This window comes from Pundamilia nyererei, unplaced genomic scaffold (assembly GCF_000239375.1).
Source record: "Pundamilia nyererei isolate P.nyererei 1_Seehausen unplaced genomic scaffold, PunNye1.0 scaffold00095, whole genome shotgun sequence".
Taxonomy (NCBI): domain Eukaryota; kingdom Metazoa; phylum Chordata; class Actinopteri; order Cichliformes; family Cichlidae; genus Pundamilia; species Pundamilia nyererei.
Window position 1 is genome coordinate 1,392,297 of NW_005187496.1, and position 10,422 is coordinate 1,402,718.

Sequence of the window (10,422 nt, forward strand, 5' to 3'; positions counted from 1 at the left end):
GTCATTATATTATGCTGCTATTCATACTGTCATTATATTAATGCTGCTATCCTGTATATATTGTACATACTATTGTTTGAGTACTTACGATTGTTTTTTTTAAAAATTTTTATATTTTACATTTATAATTGAAACTTGCACCAAGGGAGTGGCACTCCAATTTCGTTGTACTCTGTACAATGACAATAAAGGCTATTCTAATCTATTCTAATCTATTCTATTCTATTCTAGTGTTCGACTCTCTCACTGAGCTAACACAGCCAGTCCCTCAGCACGACTGTACTCTCTGCTCATGTTGCCTTCATATTAAATCATTCTTAGAACTTAACACTGCACTCAACAACAAACAAATCCTCCCTAACAAAACAATAACTTCCAGGTCAAATTACATTATATAGTAAGGATCACGTGAGCCGCAAGTGGCCCCCAGGCCACGAGTTTTGAGACGCTGTAAAGGACCTTGAGGTGACTGTTATTGTGCTTTGACACAATATAAATAAAACTGAATTAAAATTATGTTACACTGAATTTTACCTTTAATAATTTTGAAACTACCCACCATTTTTAACAAAAGCACAGGATTTTTGTTCTCTTAACAAAAACAAGTGTCAGTGTGTGTGGAAAAACTCAACAATTTCAGCTTTAGTTTAAAATAAAAGTTTAATTACATCAATAAAAGCAATATTACACAGTAATAGGCTTTTTATGACCAGATAAAACCACATTCACCTGTATCAACAGGAAATATAGCCTGAATTTACACAATATCTGAGATAATATTGCATCTTTGACTAAAACTCCCGAAACCTTTAGAAGGTACTCTCATTTTCACGTCATCGGAAACAGAAAGAGATTAAATAAACTACATGCAGTGGATTGAAAATGAACAGATTCCAGTGTTTTCAAACCTTCAGTAAATCTAAATACATAATCCATCTGTCACATTTACAGTAAATGACTTTATAGAAACAGACAAAGTCAGAGCATTTTATACAAGATTTCACTACACAGGCCCAAAAGGAATGATCTATAACTTCTGTATAAACATTTAATTTAAAAAATACCCCACGGCATCCCATTAATCCTGATTGGAATTTGCATAGATTGCACAAACAAAACAACACAGTATTAATCAATACAGCACAAAGGACTTTAATTGATTCCCTGCAGCTATTTAATCAGAGTGGCCGGCCATGCACGTCATGCCTGAGTCAACAGCATGCTAGAAAAAACAAGTAGCAGCCCACACAAAGCCACATTCATCCCGTAAACGCAATTTCAGTGTAATTATACAATTTTAAAAATGCTTCCCAGAACTAAAGAGACAGAAAGAAAAATCAACCAAAGCTCTTGACCAGAAGCCGCTTTCCCGTCAGCTGCCCTCATTTCTTCTGGCAGTAGTTTTTGTAGTTACTGCAGGCCTTCTGCATGTCCGTTAAGAACCCTGGAACCCCTTTCTGTTTTGAAAAAACACACGCAAAGAGCATCTCTATCAGCGAGCGTCATTCACACATGTGCCAAGAAGACCCACCTAGGAGTGGCAAGCATTGACGTCAGCCTGCAACACATCTGCGAACCATAACGATGGGAAAGCATGAAGGCAGGCAGAGGGACGGAGCTCTCGCGGGCCCGCGAGTGAACTCTTTAACGCCCTCTTTAAAGCTCTCATCACAGATCAGTTTAAGCAGGTCAACTATGAACACGTGTGCATTTCAGGGGTTGTGAGGCCCTGGTGCAAACTGACGCCTTAAACACTGCAAGACTTTGAACGCCCCTTTAAACAAGAGCTAATAAATCAGAACGTGTTTCAAATGATGAAGAGTGATGCACAGATGTTTTGGTGTATGTTAACCACACAGAGCACAGAAGAGGAAGACGTATCTGTTGAGGATGTAGTCTTACATGCAGTTGTCTTTGCAGTTGACCCATCTGTTTAATGGGCAATCATCTGATTTAGAGTTTTTCATGCAAAGTTCTAAATGTGTTTGTTTCCATGCACTGCAGTAAGCTGGCACAATAGACTCACCTTCGCTGCCCAGTTCACCAGCCAGGTGGGAATATTTCCGCCAGGATTGTCAAAGTAATTCATGAAAACTGAAACACAAGCAGGCGGTTCAATATTTATACAGTTTCTGCAACCAAGCCTTCCATTCTGAAAAGTGAAGCTAATGCAGCACGTTTTCAAACCTGCATTCTTTCTAATGGCCAGCAGGGGGCGACTGTCCTTGTTCAAAAGAGGAATAATTACATAGAAGTCTATGAGAAAATGAGTCTACTTCTCACTTGATTTGCAACTTCAGTAGACACTTTTCAGAAGCGTTTATAAATTCAATCACTCGTTTAAAGATTTATTTAATAACTTATTATGTTCATCTAGTAAATTATGGTCCCATTTACAGTAAAACAGATGATAAACCAGGGCCACCGACGAATCTACGAGCATATATGTTATTCAGTTTCAGTGAACGGCTCAAATGATGGGCCATTTGTTTAATTTAAACTGTATTCACATGAACCTGGAATCTTTCTGTTTAAAAAAAACACATTTATTTACATGAACATAATTATATAACTGCAATTGTTTAAAATTATCTTATTGTGTTACGTTTAGTTCCACCAGCTCCGTCACTCTCCAGGGAAACGCTCTGCTTGTAGTCTTTGACCCGAAGCACGCCGCTCTTTTCTGGACACGGTGTCTCCGGGGAGCTTTTGGCAAGGATCACCCAGATCTTCCTGCCATCCATATCCAGGTCTTTCCGCTCCCTCACATAAACATACTTAGGTTTAAGCTGTTAGGGAACATGACACGCTGAGAAAAGCATTCACAGCCTTTTCCAAATCTATGCGAACTGAACGTATTAGTGCAGATCAGAAGGATACGTCTCTGTTTGACAGCGGGAACGGGTATTTCACTTCCCAGTAGATGGCTGACTGTCCATCAAAGTCCTTCTCATATAGCTCTGAATAAGAAAAATGACACAATCATTCAATGAGCTACAGAAGCACATAAATATCAGCTGAAATACATGATATCAGAATCAGAATACTTTATTAATCCCGAGGGAAATTAGGGAAAAGAGAAGAACAACCACCCCCAACTATACTAACCATTACATTTTAATGTCTTATGAGGAAAAAATGGCCAAGGAAATGAATATTTTCAAGGAATATACTTGAAATACTGCAATAACCACTTCATCTTTACAGAAAACTACTTGCAACACTAGCAGGTTGTATTTGTACAAGTTGTGGTTTGCATACTGCACAAGACAGACTGCATGGAAGAGAAAGAGCGCTTTAGATTCAATGAAAGGATAATAAAGGAAATCTTTGGGTTTTATTCTCTCCTTCACTTTAATATTTTTCACTATACTAGAACAATTTGCATCTGTTTAAGACACTACAGCTAATACACTAGAGATTTACCTTTAAAGTTTTCCTGCTGATTGATCATTATCTTTAGTTTATTCTCCACTTCTTTTGCTCTTATGTAATCTTGCTTTATATTAACACACCCAAAATCAGGAAACTAGTTGCCAGTCGGTTGTAAAGTGGCATTCATGGGTAATGTAGGCCCCTCTGATATCTGGATATTTTTAAGGAGAGACACTGAGAAGCTATCACCACAGAAAACACAGAAAATGCTACTGAAATGAGCAGCTTTCAGCTAAAAGACTACAGCTACACCATGTTACCTGCTGGGTACTGTAGATGTGCATGAAAACAGGGATGAAAGAAAAGTGAAACTGTTATTTTAAAGCATTAATGAAGACTAAAAGATCGGAGAAGACAGAGATAAAAGAAAGACAGTAAATGTGGTGTGAACCCTGCCTTCCTGGGCTGTTTCTGTTTTTTTACCTTTCACATATCCATCCCAATCTTTTCGATACGTCAAGTCCATGTAGACATCTGCACACAGCTCTGTTGTGCAGGTGGTGAGCACACCATAGACTTTGTACTCATAAAGTCCAGTTTCCTGCAAACAGCACATGAAAGTTCTCTCTTCCAACTGCAGGCCATATGATGCCACACCCACACTATGCAACTAAGCCCTGACCACACCACTCTGATTAGTGCCAGTCTACATTTCTCACGCCCAGTGAGGAACTGTGTTGGCCTAGATTCAAATGTTTGGTTTTTTTCCTTTTAACATTAGTTTTCTTGCGCAAAACATTGAAAAATCAAAGCAATACTTAGAATGAGAAATAGATTAGGTACATTTATGTCTTCTAAGAGTAAAAGTCATACCAAATTCCATTATCTATAACGTGTACAAATTGAAGTGATTTATTTTAGATTTAAGATAGTTTAAAAAACATAGTTTTTTTTCTCCAAAAGTTTGTTTTTAAAGAAAAATGTTCAAAGAATCATTTCACTTATATCACTCAGCATGTTTTGAAGTAAACAGAGGTGACAATTCACACATAACCTTGAAGAAACATTTTTCATAACTGAGATTTTAAACTTTCATTGTTATTTACATTAGGCTTCCACTGACAATCTTGTTTTAAATCAACCAAAAAGCCAACCTAGATGTATCAGGGATGTGCCGAATTGAAGGGTGGATCATTGCAGATGCAAGAATGTCTTCAACGAGGTTAGTCAGGGTGTCTGTTTACGCCCCAAAGCAAGGCAACTATAAATCGACGTCTATCCGAATGGAGTTTGGTTGGACTGGTGCAGCAAGTTTCTGAGTGGAGAAAAAACATACTCCCGCTCAGCTTCCGGCTTCTTCCCCATGCTAGCCGCTGCTGTTTATCTTTGCTGCTAATAAATTAAATTAAACTTATACTCAGCTTGATAACAGCTCAACGTTTTGACAGAGAAAAGGTGGAAACATAAAACAGCGACAGTTCAGGCTCTGCAGCGCTCACCACATTCATTCAAACTGGCTCGCCGAGTCGCTTTTCCTGCAGCAGAAGCAGCAGTTTGACTGGAGATTTCCTACCTTGTCATAGAGCCGGTAGATTTTCACTCCCATCGTCTCCACGAACAGCTCCCATCCTCCCTCCAGCTGCGGCTCGTCCAGCTCCTTCCACGCATTCTGGAACTCCTCATCCGTAAACCGCAGCGACATGATGGACTCTCACTGTGACACACCGGCCAGCCCGCAGCCAAGCACCATACTTCCGCTCCCGGCCTTCAAAATAAAACACGCAGTGCAAACGAGCATTTCTGAGATAGGACGTACAGGATGTTTGGACATCACGCTTCTGTACAGATTTGACCTCTCCACACTTCTATTCAGAATGATATTTAATTAAGCTGCAAAATGAACGTGAATGAGAGCAATTTTAAATGTTAACCAACCACGGCAATAAAATGTAATTACATAATAAAACTAGCTAATATAGATTTCATATGGATTTTATTTAATTTTTCAGTTTCAGTTTAACTCAAAAAAGTATAGCAACAGTCTCAAGGCGCTTTATGTTCATGCTAGAGACCCTACGATAATACAGAGAACATCTCAAGAATCAAACAATCCCCTATGAATAAGCACTTTGTGACAGTGGGAAGGGAAAACGCCCTTTTAACAGGAAGAAACCTCTGGCAGAACCAGGCTGCCATCTGGGATGGCCAGCTTCAGATAGTGGATTCTGATAGTTTGATACTAGTTTCAGGACAAACTCTAATAATTAGCCATAATTATGATTTTTTTTCTTAAATTGGTCAATATATATAAAAACTTGTATGAGTCTGTTTAAGAAAAAAAGGCTAAAGGGCTAGGTTGGATAAGAAGAAGACAGACCTGGACCCAGGTAAGAAGCAGAGGTAGAAAATGGATGGATGGATGGAAAAGCTCAGTATATAGGTGACTTATATATATATATATATATATATATATATAAAGTATTCTGATTCTGATTCTGATTCTGATATAAATCTAAAGAAGTGAGGTACTGTTTATTGCAGGGTGTTAGAATGTTTACTCAGGCTACATACAGCCCAACCTGATGTTATCAGTGAACAGTCATAATGATAAAAGATTATGGAGTGATATGCCATTATTTCTCTTTCATTCATTTACATCGCTTACACAGTATGCCCTTTATCAGCTGATAAACTCAAGGCGTAACAAAACAAACAAAGCAAACCTTCGGACTTCAAAATAAAGGCAGGCAATCAACGCGTTTTATTTTGAAACGCACCGCCGGATTCACCAGCTTTCCCCGATGGTTTCTATCTTCGCTCTGCAGTCAGAGGCGCATGAAACAGTCCCGCTAGAATGAGGATGGCAGTGCGGTTGGCAGCTCCTAACCTGACGACTGTACGGTGCGGCAGTTCTCATGAATGGGAGCCAGATTCCAGCCCGGAGAGTCCGCTGTGAGCTTCAACACTGAGCGAGAACAAACAACATTCACTTTTAATTAGATTAGTCTGGTTAAATAATTCATCAGCTCATAGACAAGTCTCACTGCAGCAGAGGGACACTTTGCAAACTTTGCCACATGGAAAACGGCTCTGAGGTAACGAAGCTTTCTTCTTTATTTCCCACCTAAAACAGGCTATCTGCACTAAATTTACTACACATTAAAAACATATATCGTTACCAGCTGAAGCCAGGCTGTGTTGCTGCTTGTTGCTATAGCTGAACTGGATTTGGTTATTTGCTAAGATTTTATAGATTTACTTTTAACTTTATAAATCCTCATTTTTTGTTACCCCAATAAACAAACTTTCATGTTTACCACTAAGACAGCCTGCAAGAGTTAGTTTGGAGAGTTCCCCACTCTTCACATTTTCTTGTTGTTTAAAAGTCCTGTGGCTTCACAGCTTGCAGCGTCCCCCCCTACAGTATCCTCCCTTCTCTAAATGGTCCAGAGCCACAAACTACACTTAATTTCTTCAGTCTGTCCCGATGCTGGTCATTTTCATTGCAGCTGTGTATGAATAATAGAACAGTCACTTTACAGGAACTTTGTGTACTGCTGAACTAAAGGGTTAGGGTTTGACATTTATATGATTTTTGTCCTCTATTTTTTTTAATTTTTAAGAGAAGACGACTCAAATCAAGAAAATATTTAATCACAATAATATTAAACAAGATTCATAAATAAGAGTTGGGGGGACATACTGGTTACAGTTACACTGCTTCTACCATGAGTAAATCATTTACAGTTATTCAAATTTATTAATTTTTTATATTAAACAAATTTTAAAAGCTTTTGTTTGAGGGAAAAAAAAATACGTTTCTTGACTTGAAGTAACAGAAATACACAGATCTGTGCTCTCTTTTCTGGTTGTTTTGTTTCATTGTTTGTGGATAGTAAAGATTTTGACATGTGTGCTGATGTACACAGAAGTTTCTTCTTCATTTATGCGGTGACCCCGCTCTAAGGACTTTTAGATACTAAAATCCATACAGTGTGAGACATCAGATACCAGCAGATACCAAACGCAGCGTCTAAATTTAATGCTGGACATTAAATGGCTTTCTTCATCTTGATAAAGTTGTTTTCCTGGAGGAAAACAGGGAAGGTGATGAGATTTTATTATCTTGTGTTTTTCAGTGTCATTACACAGTTAAACCAAACGGGTCTCCACTCTGTTGGGAAGTAGTTTTGGTGGTAAAATGCTGCTGCTTCTGTATTATTTTGAAATAGTGAGCCCCAAAGTATTGGCTGCAGAAGACACAATCCTGGCTGTAGGTGTAGCACTGACCATTGGGCGAGGAAATTCTGCTCAAGTTTAGAAACTTGATTAAATAATTTCAATTTCAAACATCTGGACTGATAAAGTCCCAGCAAGTCTTTTCTACCCACTTATTGTGACTCAGCTTTCCATGCAGCAGGCGTGTGTGTGGAGGCGGGGTGAGCGCTTGTGAAGATGTTTGTGATTTCGAAGCTCCTTGCATTTCATGGAGCAGTTTGTAATGTCATATCCTGCGCTCTCCAGGGAATGTCTCAGCTCGTGCTGGGACGAGTGGTCCGGCGTCATTCTCCTCTGACTGGGTCAGGAGGAGGCGGCTGGGATTGTGCAAAGAGGTTACATGGGTTTATTAAAGCAGCATGTGGTCAGGAGGGGGGAGTTGTGAAATGTGTTGAATTATAATAAAAAGCTTCTGCCAGAGTTTCTTTTGCTGTTTACAGTGTTGAGCAACACGTTTGAGCACTTTCACTGCTTCTTTCTCCACAGACTAGGAGATCCTGATCACAGGGAAAAGATCAATAACGAGGAACCATCTGTGGTCTGTTAACAGAAGACTGCTGGATCCTGAAATGCCAGAAGACGCTAGCAAGGAGGCCATGAGAACACCAGCGACACCAGAGAAGGCCAACAACGCCGAGCGCCCTGCTGTCGCCATGACAGCCCTAAACATCCCCCTAGTTAATGAAGTGCAGCTGACCGCAGCCACCGGCGGGGCAGAGCTCTCCTGCTATCGCTGCACGATCCCGTTTGGTGTGGTAGTGCTCATTGCAGGCATCGTGGTCACCGCGGTCGCTTACAGCTTTAATTCGCACGGCTCCACCATCTCCTATTTTGGCCTGGTGCTCCTCTCTGCAGGACTCTTGCTTTTAGCATCCAGTGCCATCTGTTGGAAGGTGCGGCTGGAGAGGAAGAAGGAGAGGCGGCGGGAGAGCCAAACGGCCTTGGTTGCAAACCAGAGGAGCATTTTCACTTGAAGCGGCAGTTTAAACAACGCAGCTCCAGGTTTTCTGAGTCTGAAAAGGCCTGATCTCGACACGGTTTGATGAAGAACCAGCTGAAGGCAGATGTTGTCCAGAATGTTTCTTCAGTTTCCGACCTGTAAAAGCTCCGACTCTAAAGGCTCAGAATTCAAAGCTTTACAGACATTGTGAGGGATTTATTTGTCAAACAGACGTGGAGCATCTGGTAAGCTGGGAACACAGCCAGAAGGAATGTATCACAATTAAGATGAATTACCACTGTGCGGAGTGGCATAGAGGAAGTCTCCCATTAATCGGCTGTTGGATGTGCTGCCTTTGATTGCAGCAGGAAGGACTGTGGTTTGAAAAAGTCCAGAACAATGACTCTCGCCTCATTTGCTAGGCTTCAACTTGCAAATATCTGTTTAGAAAGTCTCATCTTGCAGGAAATGGGGAGAAATGACCTGCTTTTGAAGTATGGTACGTTATAATGGCTGAGAAGGACTATTAAATTTTGAATATGCATCCTCTTAAAGCACTTTGATCCTACATATTCATCATATTATGTAATACATTTCTTTAAAAAAAATAATGCAAAGATACATCCACATTTTATGTAGCAATACTTAATGTGGACAACTACATTTTTCACTGTCTATAGCTCATATTGTGTAAAATTAAACTAGCAGCTTTGTTTTAGCGTAATCATTTGCATGTATTCATTGTTATCACATGATCATGATGTTTAATAAAATCATTTTATCAAGCATGTTGTTAGTGTCGCAACTGGACAGAATTAATTTAGTTTTGTCTTGTTTTGTTGTACGTATTGAAAGGAAAGACTGTATATAAAAGATGGGTGTAGCCATGTCACCCATTGGTTTGAAATTTGAAGAGCTAACATAAGTGTTTTAGCTACGATGTTGGGTTTGTGGAGCCACGAGTGACCGTATTTAGACCAAAGGGGGGAGTGCAGCGCTAGCAAAAATGGTTAGCTAGCTGCATCCAAAAATTCTGACTGCATCACACATACAGACACACCTGCTAAATAAAAGATTAATAAAATACTAGCATTTCACCAAGTGAAACTGGACCATAGACTTCTTGTCCAGTTCAGTGACTCAAATTAGCAGAGGAAATGCTTAGCAGATAGCTAGGCTATTAGCCACAGCACCTACATTTAAGCAAGTTATTTAAAAAATAAATATACCACCCACCATAAAGTTTTTATAAAGAGAGAAATCATCCATAAAGCCCCCAAAATGTCCCCAAAATGCTGCAGTTTTGTTTTTTAGGGTTTTTATTTCCACTCGCTTTGTTTCTTAGCCCCAAACACTGTAGCCACTTTAGCTTAGCAGAAAAATGTGAAACTGCTAGCCTGTGTGTGTCCAGATTATCAGTGTTCTAAGTGTTCTAAAACCCATTGAGTGACATTTAATTAAATATAATATGTAAAGCTTATTTTTCATTTGCTAAGATCACCAGGTTTTTGGTAACATGTGTATGCATAGATCAAACACTTAGCAAAGTGCTAATACAACATTAGTAATGTTGATTAGGGACACGAGGTTTTGGTCTACCTTTAGACACAGTGAGCTCAGCTTAATCCTCTATTTGCAGTTCTTCTAAAATTTTAACTACACACAAAAGTCACCCACCGTCACCTGGGGCATATTCAGTATACAAACAGCGTGGGTCTTTTTGCTACAGCTTGAATGACGTATATTAAAAATGGAGTAGCAACACTGTCTTATCCATCAAGCCATCGTGTCACCCCTCCACTTAACATTTTAACATCTTTGAACATGAC

General features: G+C 39.6%; 2 protein-coding genes across 4 annotated transcripts; one reads left to right on the forward strand and one right to left on the reverse strand.

The window, feature by feature from the left end:
- Positions 1 to 651: 651 nt before the first annotated feature.
- Positions 652 to 5,152, reverse strand: pctp (phosphatidylcholine transfer protein). Of its 2 annotated transcripts, none has more exons than XM_005739936.1 (6): positions 4,949 to 5,152; positions 3,859 to 3,976; positions 2,881 to 2,960; positions 2,606 to 2,777; positions 2,027 to 2,094; positions 652 to 1,457 (listed from the first exon to the last, which is right to left on the reverse strand). In XM_005739936.1, exons 1-6 carry the CDS (start codon positions 5,075 to 5,077, stop codon positions 1,383 to 1,385), a joined length of 642 nt encoding a protein of 213 aa, XP_005739993.1. In that variant the 5' UTR covers positions 5,078 to 5,152; the 3' UTR covers positions 652 to 1,382. The 2 variants fall into 2 exon arrangements, with proteins under 2 accessions (XP_005739993.1, XP_005739994.1); XM_005739937.1 differs by lacking the exon at positions 4,949 to 5,152 and adding an exon at positions 4,530 to 4,900.
- Positions 5,153 to 6,207: 1,055 nt separating this feature from the next.
- Positions 6,208 to 9,378, forward strand: tmem100a (transmembrane protein 100a). 2 transcript variants are annotated; one of them, XM_005739938.1, is made up of 2 exons: positions 6,208 to 6,470; positions 8,140 to 9,378. In XM_005739938.1, exon 2 carries the CDS (start codon positions 8,223 to 8,225, stop codon positions 8,625 to 8,627), a length of 405 nt encoding a protein of 134 aa, XP_005739995.1. In that variant the 5' UTR covers positions 6,208 to 6,470; positions 8,140 to 8,222; the 3' UTR covers positions 8,628 to 9,378. The 2 variants fall into 2 exon arrangements, with proteins under 2 accessions (XP_005739995.1, XP_005739996.1); XM_005739939.1 differs by lacking the exon at positions 6,208 to 6,470 and adding an exon at positions 7,856 to 7,988.
- The last annotated feature ends 1,044 nt before the right edge of the window (positions 9,379 to 10,422 follow it).

Excerpts from the sequence above, each read along its gene's own strand:
- tmem100a (XM_005739938.1), top strand. The coding sequence starts at position 8,223 with ATGCCAGAAGACGCTAGCAAGGAGGCCATGAGAACACCAGCGACACCA.
- pctp (XM_005739936.1), bottom strand. The coding sequence starts at position 5,077 with ATGTCGCTGCGGTTTACGGATGAGGAGTTCCAGAATGCGTGGAAGGAG. Across the intron at positions 2,778-2,880 it reads TCCCGCTGTCAAACAGAGAC|TATGTTTATGTGAGGGAGCG; the intron begins GTATCCTTCTGA and ends CTTAAACCTAAG. Across the intron at positions 1,458-2,026 it reads TGGTGAACTGGGCAGCGAAG|AAAGGGGTTCCAGGGTTCTT; the intron begins GTGAGTCTATTG and ends TTTTCAAAACAG.